Here is a 26,020-nt window from a genome sequence, read left to right on the forward strand (position 1 = left end):
ACTTTGCGCCTGCTCATTGCACAGAACAGTTTACTTTGGAATTTCTCATGTGCTCGATGGTTTTTCTGAGCTCCAAATTCTAACGTTGTGGAGATTGACCTTCCCACTGAGGTGAAAGGTAGCCTCATCGCTGAACACCAGCCTGTCAGCGAATTTGTCCTCTTCCAATCAGTCCTTCAAGCCAGGCTGTTACTTTTGCACCATCCCTTTTGAATCAACCTGTGTGTGTATATATATATATATATATATATATATATATATATATATATATATATATATATATACCAAAACGAAATGATCGCAGCACTCCAGAGTGATGCAATCATTTTGTTTTGGTGTATCTAAGGGACCATTTGGATTATGGTCAAGTTCGCACAGCTCCCTATGCTCTATCTTTTGAGGTGCTGCCATCTTCTACCTGCTATACACAATATGCAGTGTTTTTCATATATTTAACCAAATATTGTGGGGAAACATGGAATTTTGTATTTCTGAATTTATTTAGCAGTTAATTTACGCTTATTTCAAAATTACTTTTCATTTTCGGTCCCTCATATAGAAAAGTAAAGGAGTTGTCACAAAAATAACTAATGACTAAAATATCAGTCTAGTTGGTAGGGTTCTGGCAATTGGGACCCTTACTGATCCTTGCATAGAGCATCCCCCTTATCAAAGAGTTTGGTCCTTCTGTCTCTCCAAGAATCCACGAGTAATTGTGAGCTATGAAAGGTATTACCTCAGTCCATACATGCAATCTAATAGACAGGTGGTAGAGGGCTCCCTTACCTACTGAGCCCCTACTCAGGTGCACAGGTTGAACCATTGCCAAAACACCCCAGAATTTATGAAATGCCTGATTGGCCAAAAGTATGTGGACTTATTATTGTGGAGTATTATTGAGTTCAGGTGTTTCAGCCACGCTTACTGCAAGCAGGTGAATAAAATCAAGCAAACAGCCATGCAATCTCTATAGACAAACATTAATAGTAGTTTTGGTTGTACTTAAAGGGGTTGTCATCAGTAAATGATCGGTGGGGGACCGACAACCAGACTCCGCACCGATCAGCTGCTCCGGGCACCAATTTTTCATGCCAGAAGCAGAAGACTCCTGTCACGGAATAGCGGCCAAGCTTCAGTACTGCAGCTCAGCTCCTATTTAAGTGAATAGGAGTAGAGTTGCTGTTCTGCAGTACCGCCGCCATGCAGTGGTAAGAGCCATCTGCTTCCGACTCAGAACACTGCATGCACTGCATAACACCCGGCGTACGGAGGCAGCCGGAGCAGCTAATCGGTGCAGGATCTGGGTGTTGGACCCCCACCGATCATATACAGGTTGTCAGTTTTCCGCGCCTGGACAACCCCTTTAAGAGCTGAGTGAAATTAAAGTGTAACTAAACTTTCAAAAAACTCCTGACATGTCAGAAGTTTTGATCGGTGGGGGTCCGAGTACTGAGACCCCCACCGATCACTAAAACAAAGCAGCAGAAATGCTCGGGTGAGCTGCTTTGTTTTTTTATCGACCTTTCTCGTAAAGCCGAGCAGTTGGTGTACGGGCTCATAGACTTTCTAGCTGCTTTGGGGTCTTAGTGCTCAGATCCCCACAGATTTTTTGACATTTTAGCTACCCTTTAAACATGGAAATAATTTGATCTGCTAGATTTGCCCAAGTCAACTGTAAGTGTAATTATTGTGTAGAGGAAGCGTCTTGGAGTAACCACAGATCAGCCAGTTTCAAACTGCCCCTGGAAGTGACATCCGCACAAGAACTTTATGTTGGGAGTTTCAAGAAATGGATGTCCATGGTCGAGCAGCAGCACAAAAGCCTAAGATCACAATGTAAAATGGCAAGCGTCGACTGGGGGGGGGGGTCTAAAGCATACCGCCACTGGACTCTGGGGCAGTGTAAACTTGCTCTATCGAGTGATTAATTATCTTTCTCTATTTGGCAGTCTGATGGGCGAATCTTGGTTTGAAGGATGCTGGTAGAACTCTAACAATTTCAGAAGGGATAATGGTCTGGGGCTGTTTTTCAGTGTTTAGGCTAGGCCTATTATTTCCAGTTAAGGGTAATCTTAATGCTGCAGCATACAAAGACATTTAGATAATTGTATGCTTTGCTTCCAACTTTTTGGCAACAGTTTGACTTTTCTATTCTTGAATGAATGCGCCCCTGTGCAAAAAACGAGGTCCATAAAGGCATGGTTTGAAAAATTTGGGGTGGAGAAACTCGAGTGGGAAAGTACAAGTGTGCAAGTTCCCTATTGTGCTAATGACAAAAATAAATTTGTTAGTAAATAAAAAGTAAAGGCCTTTTTGATCATCTATGTTACTAAGTACATGAATATTAAACTTGCTTATACATATATATTTTTTTAAATATAAAATCTAACTGCCAATTTACGGAAATGGCATTTGTTACCTATTAGGGGGTTCTTTGGTTTTAAGTAAAAAAGCTAAATGTTCGGAGCACATGAGGCAACCTAATATTTCAATATACACTTAAATAAAAAAGGCTGTAGTGTTGAGGAGTGAAGTAATTTTTATATGTGTATGTCCATACAGGAAGGGCTATGAGTAAGATATTTGGGATGCATACATATGTAACTATGTAGGTATCACTTTCATAGGGCAACCTGTCAAGGTACAGTATGTGTATGTAAACACAAACTGCGCCCCAGTGCACGATTTTATCTCAACCTGGTGATAATTCCTTAAAACAACAAAACTTCCTTTAAACTCATATGTATCTAGTGTAACCTTTAGGGCTTATTTAGACAAACGTTAAAACAACGGCCGTGACATGGACGCATGTATTTCAATTGGGCCGTTCACACGGCCGTTGTTTGAACGGACCGTGTGAAGGGTCCATTGAAGAATAGAACATGTCTTTTTGTCTTCCGTTTTCATGGATTCCTCCATAAAATCAATTCTATAGGGATCCGTGAAAACGGGACCCCCACGGGGGCAACGTGGACATGAAAAACGGCCGTTTTTCACGTCCGAGTTTCCCCACATTTGTCTGAATAAGCCCTTACTGTGTCAGTAATTTAGCACAGAATTAGGTTGGGAAGCTCTTTGCCTGTCCCAGGTGGGCTTTGGTACCTGGTAAGTTGAACGGCTTCTGCTGGCGGGTGCATTGTGGGGATGGGTGAAGAGGAGAGGGTGGGGTGGCACTGGGGGGAAGCGGAGGAGCAGGTGAGGACGGTGTAGAGGATGTCGTAGAGGAAGGGTTGCTGCTGGAATCTGGCTGGTAGGGCACTGGAATATGGTCCTGGGAAAACAAAAGAGATAACACATTGGGAACCAAATGAGAGGAGAGAAGACGCACTGTGATACATTGGACAAAACTTTTAGCTATATCTAATAATCTAGTAATATGGACAAAACTTTTAGCTATATCTAATAATCTAGTAATATGGATAAGTTAGATTGGAAGTATATTAGGGCCTGTTCACATCAGCGTTGGCTTTCCGCTCAGGGGTTCCGTCGGGTGTTTCCATCGTGGAAAAAAACGGAAACCTGCCAGAACGATGACAAACGGAATCCATTAGCAATGTTTCCGTCACCATTGATATCAATGGGGATGCTAAGCTAAGGTTTCCGTTTGACTTTCCGTTGAGGGGTTCCACGACGGAAACCTCCGACGGAACCCCTAAACGGAAAGCCAACGCTGATGTGAACCGGCCCTTAATTATAACAGTACTGTAATAAATGCACATAAGCAAAGCCATTGTGAATTGTAGGTTTGATGATCTATATATACTTCCACTGGGAAACGCAATCCAATAATACCTAAAATAAATTTTGCTCAGGACGTAGTGGGGTCTGCCACTACTATCACCACTTAACTTAAATCCTGAAAATTCAGATGTGTTAAAGAGGACCTGTCACCTCTCCTGGCATGTCTGTTTCAGAAAATACTTGTATTACCCATGACATTTACAATTATGAAGCATTGTTTATTAGAACTCTGTGTTTTCCTGTTCCTCTGTTATTCCTCTTATAAAATGTATGAATACATTGACAATTGGGTACTACCAGTTGGGGGTGTGTCCCTACACAGACTGACACTGGCCAATCAGTGCTCAGAGAGTGAGACTGTGTAGGGCCATACCACTTTGACAAGGGAAACGGTAACACCCAGTTGTCATTTTATTTATACATTTCTAGGAGGAATAACAGAGGAATGACACAATGAAGGCTTCTAAGAAAATATGTTCCAGAATTGGTATTTCGTGGGGAATACAGGTATTCACTAAAATAGACATGATGGAAGAGGAAACAATAGCGTAGTCGACTGTGCTATTGATTCCGCTAAAAAAGTAGAAACCTTACGGAACGGAGACAAACGGAAACCATTTCCAACGGAAGCATTACCATTGAAATCAATGGTAATGCAAACAGAAGCTTTGAGTTTCCGTTTGGCTTTCTGTTCATGGGTTCCTCTGACAGAAAGGTCTAATGGAACCCATGAATCGAAGCCGGACACAGATGTGAACGAGGCCTAACATGGAGATGGTGTAGAATCTCTACAGTCTAACCTTAATGTTCTGAGTTTTAAAGTGGTAAGTCTTTCATAAACACTAAACCTGTAATTTCATAACACAAGTAATCAGGAGATAAATATTGCTCACACTGTGTGTCATTCTGCAGGATTGTCTACATGTCCCTGAACTCCCGCAGAGAATAGTGATTCATTTTCTGAGGATCTCATCCATTTTCAGACAGTGAGCAGCTCCGGGGGTGGGTCATAGCCATATACAGAGCTTCACAATCCTTGTGCCCTACTGCAGACAGGGCAGAAGGGGTAAGCTGCTGCAGCCAGTTGTCAGACACAGGATTGTGAAGAGGAAGAGGGTAAATTGATGCTCTCCTGGATCACACAGGAAGGATTTGGATATACTTCTTAGTTATTGCAGTATGAGACATAATAGAAACAATAATAAGGTGGAGGAATTGCTGGGATAAGTCTTGTTTTTTTCTTGAATTTTCAATGCTTAGTGTTTCTTTAGTGAATGTGTGTCAGAATGCTACCAGTGACATCAAAGAAAACCTGTGATATCACTAAAATGAAACAAATGAATTCACAAAGAACAGGCGATGTCAATGAGTTAAATTGTGGCACCACATAGTCAAAAGCATTAGCTGAGCCACAAAATAACCTCACTTGTTCTGTATAGGCAAAGGATACAAAGGGATATAAAAGGTAGAGGATGAAGTTTTTCCATTACCAGGCCTCGGTTTTATTTCCCACACATTTTCTCAGTTTTAACAGTCCACCTCCTTACCAGTGTTTATTTGTTTTGTTATTATCTTATTTTTTTTTTATATGTAAAAACACAATGCCTAAAATCTCTACATACCATCTGGGAAGAGGCAGCAAGCAGATGGCTCCGCAGCCAGTCAGTCAGTTTTTACGAAGGAACAAGTGAACATTGTGCCCTCAGCATAACCCCTCTGTCCCTTGCCCACTGCTCCTGTAGTAATTCGAGAATGCTTCCCCTGCGATCTTTAGTAAATTCATCAAGAATCTTGTGACGTTAATCAATGAATGGCCTCATTGCATTGACAGAATAATTAACAATAAATCACGTTTACTTATTAGAACGTTCAAACTTACATTTTATAACATCTCTCTCTCTCTCTGTATATACTGTATGTATGTATATATATATATATATATATATATATATATATATACGGATCGAAACGTTGCCTGCCTGGGGTGAATAAACACACCACTTTTTTCCACCAATTTCCTTGGAGTGCTGCCTCTTCATTTTTTGGAATTTCATTAGCAAGGGTTCCTAGCCTCAACCTAGGAGGCCTGCACCCACTGCTGTTGCTGTGCTGCTTTACTCTTTTTCTCATTATATATGTATATATATATATATATATATATATATACTGTATATATATATATATATATATATATATATATATATACACACACGCACAATAGTCTAACTGACATTATTTTGTCAAAAATCCCTGGAGTGCAAGCCCTATGGTAAGGAAGCTTTTGCTCATAAATATATTGAATACATTACATGGATCACAATAAGGACTTTGGTCAGAGGCATTACTCTATTTTCATGCAAATGCATCAGTTTAGTTCTATATATAAAGCCATTTGTTCTGAAAAGAAAATAAGGCACCGCGCCTTCGGAAATATCTGTCATTGTCTGTATTTTGCACAGATAAATTGTTCAGTGATGACAGGCAAACATACATGTCTGAGAAGTAAAACAGGAGCCTATGTAATAATTTCAGCTAAAATTGGTATTTTGCCCTACAATTCAAATGTCAAAGTTATTTCTGGTCCGTCTGTTTAATCTAGGTTTAGTGTCATGTTTATCCCAAACATTTTACGATTTTATTATATTTTATAGCTTGAGCTGTTTGCTTGGGGCACTGCATTCTCTACAAATGTGGAAAATAAACATAGCAGTCAGCAAGTGCTTATATCTGATGCAAACTTTTTTTACACATAGCAAAGTTAATTTTAAAAACTAAATAATTGTCACCAATAGATATGTTCTTTAGTTGCTCTTTTTTTCTAGTTGATAATAATTCTATTCATTTTTTTCTAGTCATGTTCTGATCAAGCTCATTTGTCACCCAGCTTTCCCAGACTCCTAAATTGGCGCAAAGGTCTAGTTATGAAGTGACACGTCCCTCGCTTCTATGTCATTGCATAACAGGGCAGATGCATCATTTTGGACTTCCTGGAGTCTAGGAAAGCTGTGTGCCTACCGTTACTCTACTGGTTGTCACCCAATTTTCCTAGAAACAGGTTGAATTTCATTAACCATAGGGGATGAAATCCCAACCCACCCTTTTCCTTAAATCTACATGCAAGCAGACTCATGGGCAAGAAGACTCATGTGACTACTATAAGTAACTAATGCTCTGCTCACATCTGCGCCAGATTCATGCTGTGCTATTTTGTCCTGCAAAACGACAGACACCGTGATGGAAACCCAAAGTGAATGGGTTCAGTCAGGCTCCGTTGGTTTCCGTCATACGACGGATCTGGCGAGTCTGTTTTTTCATTGCTCAGGTCCTATAACGGAGCAGAACAATGTAAAGCCCTGACGCAGATATTAATAGAGCCTTATTTTGCATAATAATCAATTGAATAATTGTACACTAGTTCCTAAATCCTCGCCTGTATAACTTCTCAGTTTTAATGTGGGACATTTAGTAATTTTTACATAGTTATGATATTACTATGTTGGAAATCTTGGATCTGCGGTCAAACAGATGCGGAAGAAAACAATGGAGAGCTGGAGCCAGTAGCCCCAAAAGACCACACTCTGAAATAACCAGCAATACCACTGAATGCAATGGGAAGTTTACTGCTTCCGATCTAGAAGTAACCATGAGTTAGATCTTACATTATAAATGGGAAGAACATGCTGTAATTGCAATGACTGGCATAACACAAATCAATGTAATGCAATCAGGTCTGTGCTTCCTGTTATCTGTTGTGTGGTGTAGATGTGCGTATTTATCATCTGTCCTTGACTCTAGTCATCTGTACAAATACATTATCGTCCATGCCAGGCCTGAAATTTATCCGGTACGTATATACATATGTCTTGGCTATTGAAACTGACAATATAAATAAATGTGATTTGATGAACATAGCTTCCTACATTCAGCCCCTTCATTACAGTCCTCCAACGAAACCAGAACTAGATGATTGTATGCCGGTAGAAAACAATAAAATCTGTATGCTGCTTGCTGCAAACCAGACACCATGTCCCAAAATAATGGGTGACTTTCAGCAGGAAGAATATGAATGTATGGTATTTCTGGTGTACTAAATTTTAGACAGCGTATTCCTCTGATCTGGTCATTTACTGTATGTTTTCTAAAGCTGGGCATATAATAAGTGGTCAAAACTGTACTGAGCAATAATGACTTACCTTGTTAATTTTGTTGGTTTTAGGAAGGGTTTGGCTAACATGGAGGTCTGAGTATCGTGGAGGTTTTCTTAAAGGATTGTTGATGTCACATGGTACAGACTCAGTCCTAACTAGTCGGGCTGAAATGAGAAAAAACAACTGTGTTAATAAACTGTTTTTATTTGTTTTCTGGTTTAGAAGTAATCAATAAATATGTGGCACTTGCTGGATTTCCCCCCTTTAGTCACATCAGCACATCTTATACAAGCTACTGCATGCTAGCCAGAGACACTCTAGTGCTTAACAACAGTGGTTGAAGGGGTTGTCGGAGACTTTTATACCAGGAGATATATGCCGGTAAACGAGCACCATTCGACAATGTAACACGCCGATCAGGGCTGGTTTATCTCCATTTACATGGAGCAATCAAGAACGTTCGTCCCTATGCAGTTGGATCAAGAGCACATCCCCTGTTTACGACCACGATCATTTTTAGGACCGCATGAAAGATGCATTTGCTTGTTTGTCGACTGATAGCTGGGACCTTTTACACCCTTTTACATGTTCCCTCAATCGTCGGCCCTTGTAAAAATACATTAACAGTGTTGATTGAAGGTAGAACACTACGGATGCAACTTTTCAATATACTCAAGGTATATGAAAATGGGTTTTCTAAAGAAATCTACCCCTTTAGGTTCAGTTTACACTTGCCATTTATGTTCACGATTAAGACATTCAGAACAATTGTAATGACAATAACCCAGTGTAAATCCACAAAATGTTCAATGATCAAAATATTATTTATCGTTGACCGAAATGAATTGTTCCTACTTAATAATGTACGACTGTCCAACATATACCGTAAACATGCAACTACAATCGACTTGCATTTGGAAAGGGTGATTTATTTTCAATAGTTACTTTGATTAGAGGTGACCATTATTGGGAACAATTTTCACTTATTGTTCATGCATGTTTTGAAAAATTGTTCCGTGTAAATGCGGATTTAGTGCTCTTCCTGCAATAAAATCTAAGGGAATTCTGATGGAATCACTAAAATGCACATCTTAATGAATTGTCTTTATTTCACTGAGGTTACCTAAACAATACCTTGCATTAACAAAGCTACTTAAAAAAAAAAAAAAAAAAAATCTTAGATTTTTTAAATATCTTACATTTGACATCTCACTACCAGGATACATACCTCCCCGATGTATAATCAATAAATGACATGGAGGGGCCTCTTTGGTGCATTTGTTGTGGCACTTTAGTCTGAAGAGGAATGAGAAAATAAATGAACTAATTGATATAAAGAGTAAGACACAATGGCAACTTATTGTGAAGGTGCAACGTTAAGAAAAATGCAGAATAAACACATATGGCAAGATACAGTAAATTTCCTATGTACATTACTGCATTTATGCAATGTATAAATCTTGCTATGTGTAATGATCCAGAATAGATAGCAAAGTTTTGGAAATGTATGTGCTTTTATGGCCTATGGCACTAGTATCACTCAGGGTAGCTGGCATCATAAGAATGTGGCTAGGATGATCTGCAATGATTCATCTCCTCGTGCAAGTGTACCGCATGACAGTTTCATGAGCCTATGAATATTACATGATGTGATCACACAGGCCACAACATGTTGAAGCAAAAAGATGAGTTATATTTTCCTTACAAAGTTAAAATTCCATACAACACCCTTTAAGATAAGTTGGGGTGACTGAACTAGATCTGAGCCCCCCCCCCCCCCCCCCCCCGAAGTCTGTCCAACGGCTGGAAAGTTTACCCTAAAACAGTTAATTAAAATCCCCAAAAAAGCAGAAATTACAAACTTTATGCTCTGAAAATAGTAAGTATGAGACTGGATGAAGAGGGACACGTTAAAGAGGCTCTGTCACCAGATTATAAGAGCCCTATCTCCTACATAATCTGATTGGTGCTGTAATGTAGATAACAGCAGTGGTTTTTATTTTGAAAAACGATCATTTTTGGGCAAGTTATGAGCTAGTTTAGATTTATGCTAATGACTTTCTCAATAGACAACTGGGCGTGTTTTTACATTTTACCAACTGGGCGTTGTACAGAGGAGTGTATGAGGCTGACCAATCAGTGACCAATCAGTGACCAATCAGTGACCAATCAGCATCATACACTTCTCATTGTTCCAGCCCAGCATGATCCACAGGACAGTGTGATTGTGCAGTGAAAGAAGCTGGGCTGGAACAATGAGGAGAGTATGATGCTGATTGGTCACTGATTGGTCAGCGTCATGCACTCCTCTGTACAACACCCAGTTGGTAAAAAGTAAAAACACGCCCAGTTGTCTATTGAGAAACTAATTAGCATAAATCTAAAATTGCTCATAACTTGCCCAAAAATGATCGTTTTTCAAAATAAAAACCACTGCTGTTATCTACATTACAGCGCCAATCAGATTATGTAGGAGATAGGGCACTTATAATCTGGTGACAGAGCCTCTTTAAGTGTGTTAAAATGTGCAAAATATTCCGTTTTTAATATATGACCATGCTCTTCATTAATCTCATTACTTATTACTACATTAAATGGCTAGAAACTTACAACAATAAAACATGATATAATATATGGGGGTTAAAATGCAGTTAAAAAGAAGAGCAATATAGTAAATTCAACAATGCAGAGCTATCACTTGAAGCACAGGAGCAATGTACACAAGGATATGGATAAGTAGATATTGCGCTAGTCAGTAGTTTTCCAAGCCTATACAGTTATGATTCTGGAAATATTTCCACCATTGTTTTTTTTACTGCTGGTCACTAAACATCATAAAACATTATGGGGTTGTCCTATCAGCTGTCAGTTCATATTCATGCAAACTTCAGGTCTTTTATGTCCCGATCATTTACGAATAAGTGACTAACACATTGGAGAAGTATCCAATTAATAAAAATGACATCCAAAACTGTAATTTTCTTTTTTTCTATGGATTTTTTTTTTAAACATATTTGTTTTTACTATAATAGCATACAGTATATCATTTTGCTTCTCCCATTTGATGGTCAAGTAAACTAGACAGTACTTACCACACTGCTAAGTTTGGATGAGTTTTCCTGCCTACCCCTTAGTAAATATGACTGTGATGTAGTTCGGGCAATATGTTTGATCAAATACCTATCGTTTTCAAGATTGATTTTGTCCTCGTTTTCATTTTTATGCTAGAAATTGAGTTCGCTCTATTATAGTCGCAGCCGCTGAGAACTTTGTGAAGGTTATTTCCAAATACAAAACAGAGTCAAGCGTCTGACTGATGTCTCTGAAGTTCACAGTGAAAAAAGACCTGTTATTTAGTGGTGTGCTGCTGACTGTTCTTGGCCATTAGATTTATTTGTTAAATCTAAAGTGTGAAGGTGAAAATAAAAGGCACAAGGAAGACATAACAGGCCACACCAGAGTATGTTGGCTAATCTGTGCTGCTCACAACAGCAGGGCTTGTTGATGGACCTTATGTGTCGTTGCATAATATACACCCAAATTTGTTAATGGACTAAATGTATCATCTCGAAAAACTATAATGTAATAAAATGTATTCCTATACTAAGAGAAGATATAAAAACAATGGAATATCTTCATTGTAGCCTCACATATAAAAGCACAGGAAACTGTGAATATGGCATTTAAAGATCTTTATTTCTCAAATACTGTAAAACCTTCTTCACTGGCTGCCGTGTAATAACAGGTGGCTGATCATCTACTAAAATACATGTACAAACAGGGGTGCAACATCCAAGAGAAAGGGTAAGAACTTCACCTCAGGCAGCACTCCTTAACTGCAGAGGGCAGCATTTTAGCAGATATACAGTCCATACATGAACTTTCCCATCTCTAATTTGACAGAGGAAGTGGTGAGATGTGGCTGGAATCACACTGCAGTTTTTGCGGCATTTTCCAGAGTCAAATAAAAACTGCATGCGTGATTCCAGCCTTTCACTTGTTTCGGTTTAGGCAATAAAAAGGATAGCAGCACCCCTGTGTACAAACATGACATTGCAAGGTAAAATTAACAAAGCATGGTATTACAGGGCATACATTAAGGTGACAGGAACGGACCAATATCACATTGGAATGAACTGGATAACCATAGCACAAAAATACACTGGAATCTTAACTATAGCAGTAGAAGAGATATGTATGTACGTACGTACGTACGTACGTACGTACGTACGTACGTACGTACGTACGTGGTGAATATTGACAGGATATAGTATCACTATACTGTATACTGTGTAGTATTATTCTATAAATAGTTCAAGTGAATCTCTAGGAAAATGTTCATAATTATGGACCTACATAAAAATGGGTGCCAGGTCTGCTAATAAATTCACTCAGGGGGGAGTTATTTTGGTCCCTTCACATGTACAGCCCAGTAACATGCTTTAGTAGTTATTTTCTAATGTTAAGGACCACCCTGTGGTGTGCAGAGCACCTTAGAAAATTGCATTTGCGAGACCAAACTGAAAGAATGAATTACTCTAGTATGTTACATGACCCTTGTGAGTCTATTTTGCTATGAAAATTATCCCAAAGTTTCACTTTACATTTGAAGTACAATTAATTTTTTGGTGCTAAAGTGAATATATTTGGATTAAACTTTTTCGGACCTATATTATTAAAACATCTATCAATAATCTGCACTGAAGAGACCAATGTGACCGGTTTGTAAAATTAATCTTAGGTCCGATTTCTATATGTGATTAAAAATAAAGTCTAAGCTTTATATGCTTTTCTTCAAAATGTTTTGGTCACTTTTCTTATAAAGCTCTTCAATATTGCTGTCCGAGCATAACTTTCATCTGACTCATTTAACTTGCTACCAACATATAAATGGAATCACATACTTGCAGTTTTTACATTTGAGTCCAAACAGCATCCCTTTCCCACAGACAGTACAAGTCTGAGACATCCAATACTTGGTTGAGAACCTAAGAAGGAAGAAGAGCGCATTAAGTTGACCCCTAGGCAAAGTTGAACATGATTGACAATTTGTGGTAGACATCTTATTCATTCTGTTAATACAGAGGCACTATAGTCAAAAATGTCTAGCCCTCATACACATATTTTTTTTAACCTTCACATATCTGCCAAACAAGAAGATTAAGTTTATTTCTATTCTCTAGTCTTTGGGGAGGGGGGGGGGGTTATATTGGCACAAAGCCAACAAAGTTTAATACGGTCTGACTTTTAAATTCCTGTAAATGGTTAATTAACTTATCATTTTTTTATGACATTATGTTGCTTTAATGCTAGTACGTTTTAATCATTTTAATTTATTACAACTTGGAATTAAAACTTTTTTTAAAAAAATAGTGCATATGTATTCTCCCTTTTGCTTGAAACCTCTAATTAAGGTCTAGTCAAACCAATTCACTTCAGAAGTCACATAAGTAGTTAAATAAGGCCCCCATGTGTGCAATAAAAGTCACATGATGTCAGTATAAATACGACTGTTCTAAAAGACCCTTGAGTCTACAACACCACTAAGAAACATGGAAACATGAAGACCAAGGAGCTCTCCAAACTGGTCAGAGACAAAGTTGTGGAGAAGTATAGATCAGGGTTGGGTTGAAAAAAAAATCCTAACATTTGAACATTTCACAGAGCACCATTAAATCCATTCTAACAAAATTTAAAGATTATGGCACAACTACAAACCTAACAAGAGAAGGCCCCCCACCAAAACTCACAGACCGGGCATTAATCAGAGATTTAACAAAGCCACAAACTATACTCCTCAACATTGAAATTGCAGCACCAAGAAGGCAAAGTTTTGGAATTGTGGAAATCACAGGATCAATAAACATGTAAATGATTGTAAATGATAAAAAAAATGGAAACAAAAATTCCAAACATCTTGATTTATTCCGTATCAAGTATGAGCACCACGCACAGAAATACATGCACTTACACGCCATGGCATGCTATCAATGAGGTTAGCAATGATTGTCTGAGGAATGTTATGCCACGCTGAATGCACCTTGTGGCACCAAGATGAAGCGTCATGTGGCGTGAAACGGCTGTCGTGCCAGTCTTTGGGGAGTACTGTGTTTGTGTCCTTGTAGCCCATGTGGTTTTATCATATAGGATTACGAAAATAAATTGAAGAAAATCTGGATTTGGTGAGTGCCGTATCTTCCTATTTTTCTTCTTGCTTATGAAGATTGCATTACTCTACATGTTCATTTGACACTCAGCACCACTGCCTGATATCTACCAAAGAGTTTTTTTGCTCCAGTGTGGATAACGCTGATTTTTGCTGCACCTTGGTGCAGGGTGTAGGTGCCGATCAATTTCTTCATTTCATTATACAATGACTTGGGAACTGCTGTTCACTAATGCAACCCATCTAACTTGAAGGAGTTGTAGCAGTTTGCCTGGAGGAATGGGCAAAAATCCCAGGGTCTAGATGTGCTAAGCTAATAGAGACAGACCCCAAAAGACTTCCGTCTGTAATTGCAGCAAAAGGTGGCACCACAAAGTATTGACTTTCAGGAGGTGAATATTTATGCACATTAAAGTTCTCCGATTATTGTCCAAATTATTGTTCATGTCACAGATAAAAATATTTTGCACCTTCAAAGTGTTAGGCATGTTGTATAAATCAAATGGTACAAACCCCCCAATAATCAATTTTAATTCAAGGTTGTATTGCAACAAAACAGGAAAAAAACAAACATTACTTTCGAAAGGCACTGTATCCAAGTAAAACACATAAATGATAGTATTTTTGAGTTTAACTCCACTTTCATATCAGTGTGTTTATATGTGAGGACTTGGGGAAGTACAAGAGATACCTACCATGTCCAAGAGATATACTTGACTGTCATTTCCATTTTAACATGAAGTTGCTGTAGCCCTGTGGTTTTATTTTCCACCAACAATGCCTTTTAAATTTTGCAACATGAAGAATTTACCAGAATGTGCAGAATGGACATCATTATGTCTGCCTGATATCAAACTTTATACACCAAGTGCTAGCCTAGTCCAATATTCATGTAAGAAAATGTCTTATCGATGCAAGGATGGGGAAAAGGATTGGGTTCTATCTCCAATGCGCATACAAAATACTTCCATCTTAACAGCCTTGAGTTTATTGCAGTACTGCCAAGCCTCAAGTTAATTTGATTTTTTTTTTTTATCATCCTTGCTGAGAGTTTTATCTCATCTTAATAGTTCAGTTGCTGAAATGGGATTCAAATTCAGGCCAGATCCTCCTTCTTGGGAGATGAGTGAGGGAGCGGGAGAGAGGAGAAGATGAGATTGCTCTCAGGTAGGACGAGAATGGCTCAGTCTTTACTCTTTTAAACAGGAAAATCAATCACCTTGTATAAAGCAAGAGAAGCATTTTACTATGGTTAACTCTTACAGATAAATGCACTGAGCTGCAGGTGGAGGATCTATTACATTACACATTATTACATGAGGAATACAATGTCAAATTGCCATTAATTGCCCCTTTTTTTTTTTAAACTGTTTTAATCAAACATATTCCCATGGTGCTATGGTATATTTTATTTAGCAACCGTTTAGTTTTTTTTATTCTTTTATGTTCTTTTTATGTGTACAACAGTGATACGAAACCTTATTATCATAGAAATACTTCTGAAGAACCCTTATTTCCAGTCCTACCTCAAAAAAGGTTGTTATATGGGCAGGTAAAGCTTTGATTGATTTGATACGGCTTTGCCTGCCTCATAACAAACATGTTAGAGCAGGCTGAGTTTCCCACCCCTGTGGTGAGAGTAACAGGTCCTTCTGCTGTCTATGGGGAGCCCCTGATCAGGTTTCAAGGAACCTTAGTATATCGAAAACCCCGGAAAAGTGGATTAGCATACAAAGTGGGGGGAACCTGTTTGCCAAGTCCATTTACTAATTGGTCTGGTAAAACTAAGCTGAGTACCTTTACCGTATCAAGTTTCATAGTTCTGCATGATATGAATAGGAATATGGATTTTACCAGGTAGGAGAAGTCCAACAGTGATTGTGGCCCACACATATACATAAAAGTAATATAGTTTGTACATATTTACATGCATACATTTTCAATATTTTATTTTAAAAGGTTTTATATTGACATTTGTCATAGTTAGAACATAGTATTGTATGAACTGACAGCAGGGCCGGACTGGGACATAAAATCAGTTCTGGCACTTTAAAGCACACAAGCCCTTCTGCTGTCCATGCAATATGTTTGTGTGGTTGCCGACACACCCCACAACTGTACAAAATTATTGTACATGGTTTCTGATGCTCCTCAAAATTCCGTCTTCCTGTTGTGCTACTTAGATATTTCATAAATCAATAAATTCCACAAAACTGCTAAATGCGAGCAGCATGTGATGGGCTGAATGTATTATAGAAATATTAAGGACAGATGTGTGCAGTAAATGTAATCATTATACACTACCAGGATATACAATGTGTCTCTAATTTAATTATGAAATACATTTTCGGCAGTAAGGAGAAATTAGCTAGAATTTTAATTATTAGGTGGATGAAATTAATATTTTAGTAATCCTTTCACATGAATATTGCTGCTATGTATAATATACACATGAATAATGCCACTATATATACTGTACACATGAATAATGCCACTATTTACTTTACACATGAAAAATGGCACCATATATATTGTACAAATAAATAACGCCAATATATACTGTACACATGTGACTCAAACCTAGGACACATGCTGCACACACGCCACTCAATACTAGGATATTGACTTACAATGGGGTTGTTTGGGTCCTGGCGTAGTATTCATGGCTTTGACATGAAAAATAATGCAGCATGTAGCGCTATTTTCCCCGTCAAATCTGCCAAAATCTGCAACAGATGCTCTGCTGCAGATGTGAACAGAGGCATGGAGAAATCTTAGTTATGAGGAAAGATTAAAAAAATTAAACATATTCAGCCTTGAAAAGAGACAACTATGGGGGGACATGATTAACTTGCATAAGTATATAAATGGACCGTACAAAAATATGGAGAAAACCTGTGTCATGTAAAATCTCCTCAAAAGACATGGGGCACACCCTCCTTCTTTGAAAGTTGATCCAGTCTGATCGCCACTTGAGATCAGAAGGAAGATTTTTCCTTTTTAGGGCAGAATGGTTAATGCTCTGCATGTTGTTTGATTATAGAGTACAGAGGCAGCAAACCTCAACCCTCTTCTACCCCTTGCCATCTGTCTGATCAGCGGCTGTGTACAGATAAGTTTGATCAGATGCCTAGAGTGAATAGGCTTCAGTCCATAGCTATAAGTAATAATGACTGTGTGTTTGGCAGCCAGCCAGTTCACTGTGCACCAGCCCATCTGGCATTTGCCAGAGTTGGAAGATGGCCAGTCCGGCCCTGACTGAAAGTAAAAGCAACCTACGCAGAAGAGTTTTACTAAATCCAATATATGTAAAGGGATTGTCCGGGCATGGGGCGGTTTTTCATACTGATGACCTATCCACAGAATAGGTCATCAGTATATGATTGGTGGGGGTCTGACACCCAGACCCCGCACCGATCAACTATTCCGGGTGCATCCGGCACTGAAAGTTATGCAGTTGTTGGTGCTGGAAGCAGATGGATCTGACCATTGTATAGTGGTCATACTGCAGCTCTGCTCCTATTCAAGTACATAGGAGCAGAGCTGTAGTAACCCAGCAGTATGTCAATCAGATGCCCATTGTAACATGAAAGGTCTCACTGTATGATGGAAGGGAGCATTAGGGATAGAATATAATATAGAGACTTTCCCTCTGCTTGAAGGGTCAGTGAGGCAAATCTTTTCAAACTGAGTTATCGTGGGGGTAAAGGGTATAATAGCCCTAAGAAAGAGACAAAATAATTCACTTGCAGTTGGGGCAAAAGTGATGCGAAATTCCTCTAATGATAATGTGAGTATGTTCCCACCAACGAAAAAGCTTACGGCTGAAGCACAGGGGTAGTGGGGAGATAGGGTTATTAACGACAGTCAGAAGTCTACATGGTTAAGTCTGTAGACCATACTGAAACTAAGACTTTCTCCAGTATCTCCGGAGTGGGTAGTATTGAGGAAATTTGTATGTAATTAGGGAGGAAGAGTGGCAGTTTCACATAGAAAACCTTTTAGAGTCTAAGGATAATGTGGACTTTTGAGCAATCTGTGCCGCCTTATATTACTTACAAAAACTGGGACCAGATAGACCTCCACGTCTTTTATGAATAAGTATAATATAGCAAAGTAGTAATGCTTTTTAACCATTCCAGATACAATCAAATATTTTGGAGTGAAAAAATGAGAGGACAGAAATAGTTAGGGATATAAAGAAATATAAAAAAAACATGGGAGAGCAACTACTTAAATTAAGGGGGGGTGTCCAATACAAGAGAGACTGTAAGTACCCCAATTGGTTAAATCTACAGGGTGGGCCATTTATATGGATACACCTAAATAAAATGGGAATGGTTGGTGATATTAACTTCCTGTTTGTGGAACATTAGTATATGGGAGGGGGGAAACTTTTCAAGCTGGGTGTTGACCATGGCGGCCATTTTGAAGTCGGACATTTTGTATCCAACTTTAGTTTTTTCAATGGGAAGAGGGTCATGTGACACATCAAACTTATCAAGAATTTCACAAGAAAAACAATGATGTGCTTAGTTTTAACGTTACTTTATTCTTTCATGAGTTATTTACTAGTTTCTGACCACTTATAAAATGTGTTTAAAGTGCTGCCCATTGTGTTGGATTGTCAATGCAACCCTCTTCACACACTGATAGCAACACCGCAGAAGAAATGCTAGCACAGGCTTCCAGTATCCGTAGTTTCAGTTGCTGCACATCTCGTATCTTCACAGCATAGACAATTGCCTTCAGATGACCCCAAAGATAAAAGTCTAAGGGGGTCAGATCGGGAGCCGTTTTTAATTATGCTTAAAGAGAATTTTTCTGGGGGGGGGGGTCAAATCTATGCCTAAACAAGTCAGGAATTGTTCCCTATGGATGATACCAAATTGTGAAATAAGACCCTCTCTTTTCGGAAAGGGTAAATGCAGAAACATTGCTTTCAACCTATCTACATCAACTTTTAAGCCTGAGAGACTACAGTGAAGGAAATAAGTATTTGATCCCTTGCTGATTTTGTAAGTTTGCCCACTGTCAAAGTCATGAACAGTCTAGAATTTTTAGGCTAGGTTAATTTCACCAGTGTGAGATAGATTATATAAAAATAAAAAAACAGAAAATCACATAGTAAAAATTATATATATTTATTTGCATTGTGCACAGAGAAATAAGTATTTGATCCCCTACCAACCGTAAGAGTTCAGCCTCCTCCAGACCAGTTACACGCTCCAAATCAACTTGGTGCCTGCATTAAAGACAGCTGTCTTAAATGGTCACCTGTATAAAAGACTCCTGTCCACAGACTCAATTAATCAGTCTGACTCTAACCTCTACAACATGGGCAAGACCAAAGAGCTTTCTAAGGATGTCAGGGACAAGATCATAGACCTGCACAAGGCTGGAATGGGCTACAAAACCATAAGCAAGACGCTGGGTGAGAAGGAGACAACTGTTGGAGCAATAGTAAGAAAATGGAAGACATACAAAATGACTGTAAATCGACATCGATCTGGGGCTCCATGCAAAATCTCACCTCGTGGGGTATCCTTGATCCTGTGGAAGATGAGAGCTCAGCCGAAAACTACACGGGGGGAACTTGTTAATGATCTCAAGGCAGCTGGGACCACAGTCACCAAGAAAACCATTGGTAACACATTACGCCGTAATGGATTAAAATCCTGCAGTGCCCGCAAGGTCCCCCTGCTCAAGAAGGCACATGTACAGGCCCGTCTGAAGTTTGCAAATGAACATCTGGATGATTCTGAGAGTGATTGGGAGAAGGTGCTGTGGTCAGATGAGACTAAAATTGAGCTCTTTGGCATTAACTCAACTCGCCGTGTTTGGAGGAAGAGAAACGCTGCCTATGACCCAAAGAACACCGTCCCCACTGTCAAGCATGGACGTAGAAACATTATGTTTTGGGGGTGTTTCTCTGCTAAGGGCACAGGACTACTTCACCGCATCAATGGGAGAATGGATGGAGCCATGTACCGTCAAATCCTGAGTGACAACCTCCTTCCCTCCACCAGGACATTAAAAATGGCTCGTGGCTGGGTCTTCCAGCACGACAATGACCTGAATCATACAGCCAAGGCAACAAAGGAGTGGCTCAAAAAGAAGCATATTAAGGTCATGGAGTGGCCTAGCCAGTCTCCAGACCTTAATCCCATCGAAAACTTATGGAGGGAGCTGAAGATCCGAGTTGCCAAGCGACAGCCTCGAAATCTTAATGATTTACAGATGATCTGCAAAGAGGAGTGGGCCAAAATTCCATCTAACATGTGTGCAAACCTCGTCATCAACTACAAAAAACGTCTGACTGCTGTGCTTGCCAACAAGGGTTTTGCCACCAAGTATTAAGTCTTGTTTGCCAAAGGGATCAAATACCTATTTCTCTGTGCACAATGCAAATAAATATATATAATTTTGACTATGTGATTTTCAGTTTTTTTTTTTATATAATCTATCTCTCACTGGTAAAATTAACCTAGCCTAAAAGTTCTAGACTCTTCATGACTTTGACAGTGGGCAAACTTACAAAATCAGCAAGGGATCAAATACTTATTTCCTTCACTGTATATAATGAATTAAGCAAGGACAAAAGATTGGGTAGAGAAATATAGGGTTGGGTGAGGGATAGTAACATGTCAACGACAAATAAGCTAGTCTTATATGATTGACCTTTTATGGATACCCCATGAATAGACTGATGAGATGTAATGGCTACAGCCAAAGACTTTATTACAAGCGCATTTAAGGCTGGGGATAATGGGTACCCCTGATGAATGGCACGCATAATGGGTAGTGTCCTATGAAATGTATTACACTGTTTGAGGTACATTGTCGGGGTATCATAAAGCATTTTAGGAGCAGTAAGTATCGGTACCCTAAAACCAAATTTGTGTAAAACTGTCAAAAGATATGGGCAGGACAGTCTTTTCAAAGCCTTCTCTATATCTAGGGTTAACATAGTGAGGGGTAAATTTGAAGAGTATGAAAACATCAGACGATGGGCGATGATAAAAGTGGGGTGATGGTAACCACAGACGATTGGTAATGATAGCAGTCAGATGATAAAAAACAAACGGATAATGGTAGATGAAAATAAGATAACCCTAACTAGCTCTCCCTATATCTATCCCTGGATCTGTACCAAAGCATTGACCCTAACACCACACCAGTAACCCTCACTGTCCCTAACCTATCGCAAAACTTGGCAAGACAAAAAAAATACAATGAAACAGGATGAACTAACCAACTAACAGGAATAAACATAAGCAAACACAGAATGAGGAAATACTTAGGTAAAGCTAGAAAAACACACTAGACTGGAACACACAATCTGACTCTCACATGGCAAACACACATAGCAAGTACTATAATTGATGCCCTCAATCTGAGGCCGTGGATTCTTAAGGAGAGAAAGACCAATCAGGTCGCTCTCTCTCTCTAAATGAGCCACAGTGACTCACCTCTTGTGATCATCTGACCTACACTGATAAATGAGCTGTACCTCTGCAACTACCCAGGTACTGTTTTATAGCCGGGAGAATAACGAGTTTACAGCAATAGCTGCGTGTAACAGCGAGGCAAGTATAAAAGTAAAAAGCTTTAGGTCAATATTTATTATATCTAAAGAGTCTTTTTTAGGTCTGGGAATAACAGTTATTACAATTCTGTTGGCATTTGAGAACATCAGAATAGACCAATACAAACTGACCTACTGTAAGATAGGAAAGCAAAATATAACCAAACTCTGTATATTAGAGGGATGAAAACCCATCCGGTCCAGGGGCTCTCCCATTTTTTAAATGTTTAATTGCTGCCTCCAACTCCTTGTCCTCCACATCACCTCCCAAAGTTGCTTAGGCCTCCGTTGTGGGGGAGGGCAAAGAGAGTGAATTCAAGAATTCTGTAAGTGTGGCTGAAGAGGGAGTTGGAGGGGTTCTATTAAGATGTTCATAGAACATACATTTTAATCTGGGTTAGAGGTTATTCCTCTTTCAGTCCCTTGATCTTCGTAGAACTCATAAAAGTTCTTATAAATTTTATCTGGGTTAGAGGTGATTCCACCTTCGGTCCCCTTAGTCTGAAATACATAGTTGAATCGATCCCAAGCTCTACGTTTCCTAGCTGGCAGGCTATCCATTTTATTAGCATGCCTGTATATGCAGTCTGTGTCCATCTGACTTCTCCCTTCGTGTGATTCGTAAATGCGGCATTAAGCTGTAACTTTACCTCCCCAATCAATTTTTAAGAAATGTCTGGTTAGCCAGCTCAAAGCGAGATAGCCAGTATTCCAGTTTGGTTTGGAAAGTAAGTCTTTGTTTCGCTCGAAGGCCAACTTTATTAGGAAACCTCTAATGTAGGCCTTATGAGACTTCCACACACTACTGGAATTGGCATATGGGGTTAAATTAGTTTGAAAACGTAATTTAAGCTCAGACTCTATGTGAGCTTTAACCAAGGGATCAGTAAGCATAATGGGCGGTGAAAAGTGAAACGTTGATTTTAAAAAGTCATGGTCTGACCAGGAAGTAGAGTGGGGAGATATAAAAAGGAGGGGAGAGGTTGGGAATTGGTCAACATCAGCTATTAGCTATTGTGAGTAGGATCAAAATAATTATACCATTAATAAAAAAAAGTTACATTCTCCATGAATATGAAATGCTAAAATCCCTTAATAAGGATCCAAGCCTAACATGATCACAGCCACTGAGGTCCGGAGATGTGGGGAAGATCTTTCTATAGTTGGGTTCATTGTAAAATTAAAATCCCCGGCCTACAGCAGCACAGAGTATTGAAGGAAAGATAAAACACTTGCAATTATTTAAAAAATTGGAAAAAGGATGTGGAACGGGACAATACATAAAGTGTGAGAGAGGAATCAGTCTGCTAAAGTTATAAAATATCCTAATGGGTCTACAATTTCTTGGGATACTTGGTAGGGGAAGGAATTCTAAAGGATGGATGACTCGTCCTCTCAATTTTCTCGATGTAGTGATTAAGAAAAAACTCCTAAACTGGGAGTGGAATAATTTGGGCTTTGCATTATTAGGGTATGTTCACACGCAGTGGTTTCAGACATAATTCGGGCTTTTACGCCTCGAATTACGCCTGAAAAAACGCCCCTAATACGCCTACAAACATCTGCCCATTGCTTGCAATGGGATTTATGATGTTCTGTTCCCACGAGCCTTTATTTTACGCGTCGCTGTCAAAATACAGCACGTAAAATGATGGCTCGTCAAAAGAAGTGCAGAACACTTCTTGGGACGTTTTTGGAGGCGTTTTTCATTGACTCCGTTGAAAAACAGCTCCAAAAACGGCCGTAAAAAACGCAGCGAAAAAGGCGAGTTGTTAAAAAATCTTCTGAAAATCAGGAGATGTTTTAGCCTGAAAACAGCTCCGTATTTTCAGACATATTTTGCGTTTGTGTGTGAACATGCCCTTAGAAAAATGCATCTCTTGTAGACATAAAATATCAGGCCTGTGTTTCATAGTCAATAAAGGCCCATCTACGCTTGACGGGGGAGTTAAAGCCCTGCACATTGTGAGAAATTAACTGACACATAGGGCTATATTATCAAAGAGCTGATAAATATACCTGTGTGATGCAGGGAGGTTCATTGTCTGAGTGAAATGAGTGAAAGGTAATAGCACCACAATGTAAATGGCATGACACATATCATAAACATATAATAATAGAAAATGAACAAAGTAAACCATAAGTAAAACAATACAAAATAGAGAATATATTCCCTAAGGGTATGTTCACACGCACTAATTCCGGACGTAATTCGGGCGTTTCTGCCCCGAATTACGTCCGAAAAATGTCAAATGACGGCGCGTAAATAGACGCCCGCGTCAAAGAAGTGACCTGTCACTTCTTGGGGCGTAATTGGAGCCGTTATTCATTGACTCCAATGAAAAGCAGCGCCAATTACGTCCGTAATGGACGCGGCGTTCAAGCGCCTGCACATGCCGTTACGGCTGAAATTACGGGGATGTTTCCTCCTGAAAACATCCCCGTAATTTCAGCCGTTACGGATGCTGCCGTGTGAACATACCCTAACAAGTGTGTGAGAGAGATAAGTCTCATTAGTTTAGAGACACATCGCTACTCATACTATTTATAAGGGCAAAACTTCAGTCTAAACCGCAGATGGCAAGCAAAGATAGAAACAATATCAAGGGTTTATATACAGCTGAACAGGGGAAGGTTACAGTAAGTAATGGTATCAGAAAGAGAGTTAGGGTATGTTCACACGGCCTATCTTCAGACGTTTTTCGGGCCGTAAACGTCCAAAAAAACAGCTGAAAAAACGGAAGCAGAACGCCTCCAAACATCTGCCCATGAATTTCAATGGGAAACGGCATTGTGTTCCGATGGGCCGTTTTGAAAAACGTCCGCGTAAAAAAACGTCTGCGAAAACGAAGTGCAGGTCACTTCTTGGGACATTTTTGGAGCAGTTTTTCATAGACTCTATATAAAACAACTAAAAAAATGGCCGTAAAAAAAGCGGCGAAAAAAGCAGCGAAAATCGCGAGTGGCTTAAAAAATGTCTGAAAATCAGGAGCTGTTTTCCCTTGAAAACAGCTCTGAATTTTCAGACGTTTTTGAGTTTGCGTGTGAACATACCCTAAGGATTATAAACAAATTGGACCCATATCGGTTTAAAAAAATCAGAGCCCCTCCACTATGTAGTATAGTCAAAAATTGTCTTCTTGTCATGCAATGGCTATGTGCAGAGAAAATGATGGGGGATAAAATAGAGTCCCGAAACTTAGTGGTATATTTAACCTGTCACCTCCACATGTCAGAATGAGATAAAAGTAAGACTCAGGTTGCAACAGCTGGGTGATGAGCACCTGAGCGCCGTGTCACGAGCCAAATTTGAAATGGGCAAGGAGCTCTAGGAGATCTTTGGGAAAGTGAACCCTCCGTCTCAAGTGGCATACCCACTAGTTTAAGACTCTGTCTACCTAAGCTCCATAGCTGCAGCACCTGGTGTCTGTGTCTGGCTGAATAGGTCGGGCATTGTACGAATGTAGAAATGTAACCCACCTCAAGCTTTATTAGTGTTAGCTGTGGAGCCTGCTTAATAGCCACCGCTGGTATAGAGCTTAGCAGGACTTGTCCTCCCTGCTACGGGCTGCAGATGTGCCCTCTACATATGATAACTTTAAATCACTTTTTGTGTAGTGTGAAACAGTGGCAGGAAAAGTGGTTGGGGATTGCTATATTTCCCTAAGAGTCCACTCAAATGTGTATTAGTCTACAGGAAGTATATGTCTCATCCAGGGAAAACTGGATGAAATAGGAAAATCCAGGAAAGCTGAATACCCCTAGCAAGGAGTAGTTTGCTAAGGGCTTTGGTAAGTCCTAATTTTGGGCCTGGATTTTTATGGAATGATAGGCAGGATGGTAGTGAGTAGTTTGCTAAGGGCTTTGGTAAGTCCTAATTTTGGGCCTGGATTTTTATGGAATGATAGGCAGGATGGTAGTGAGGCCTATCATTTCCTTCCTGTCCAGTACTGATTTTCTCTGTAGTTCTCAGGAGTGGAGCTCAGTTCATTACTGGGCTATAAAGGTGTGCATTTTAAGGGAGACCATGTGAAAAGACGGAACCTGTCTACCGACATTATTACTGAGGTCTGCTAGCCTCCATTTGCTGTTTGTGTCAGGTAACACGCAACTCTGGTCTTGTTTCGGGTGGTTGGTAGTATGCCACCCGTGTAGTTAGGGAAAACTATGCTTAGTTAGTGCACAGACAAGCAGAGTTCATTTGTGTTTTTGTGCCTGAATGTAAAGGCTACATGCTTATTTTTTTTCTCTTCTGCCACAAAATAAAGAATAGACAAAGCACCTGTTTGAACAGAACTTCTGTGTCACTGTCTCTGACTGCATTTGGACTTATTTTTTGCCTATCGCTACAGAGCAAATCCTCCACAGTAATAAGAG

At 39.4% G+C, this 26,020-nt stretch overlaps 1 protein-coding gene across 2 annotated transcripts in view; it reads right to left on the reverse strand.

The window, feature by feature from the left end:
• Window positions 1-26,020, reverse strand: part of KSR2 (kinase suppressor of ras 2) — a 561,531-nt gene that overhangs the window by 135,209 nt on the left and 400,302 nt on the right. For both annotated transcript variants that reach the window (XM_075835299.1, XM_075835310.1), the window contains exons 7-10: window positions 12,794-12,877; window positions 9,118-9,185; window positions 7,935-8,053; window positions 3,103-3,271 (exon numbers count right to left, since the gene is read on the reverse strand). In XM_075835299.1, the coding sequence (XP_075691414.1) occupies window positions 3,103-3,271; window positions 7,935-8,053; window positions 9,118-9,185; window positions 12,794-12,877 (440 nt within the window). The remainder of the gene's footprint in view (window positions 1-3,102; window positions 3,272-7,934; window positions 8,054-9,117; window positions 9,186-12,793; window positions 12,878-26,020) is intronic.

This window comes from Rhinoderma darwinii, chromosome 1 (assembly GCF_050947455.1).
Source record: "Rhinoderma darwinii isolate aRhiDar2 chromosome 1, aRhiDar2.hap1, whole genome shotgun sequence".
Classification (NCBI taxonomy): domain Eukaryota; kingdom Metazoa; phylum Chordata; class Amphibia; order Anura; family Rhinodermatidae; genus Rhinoderma; species Rhinoderma darwinii.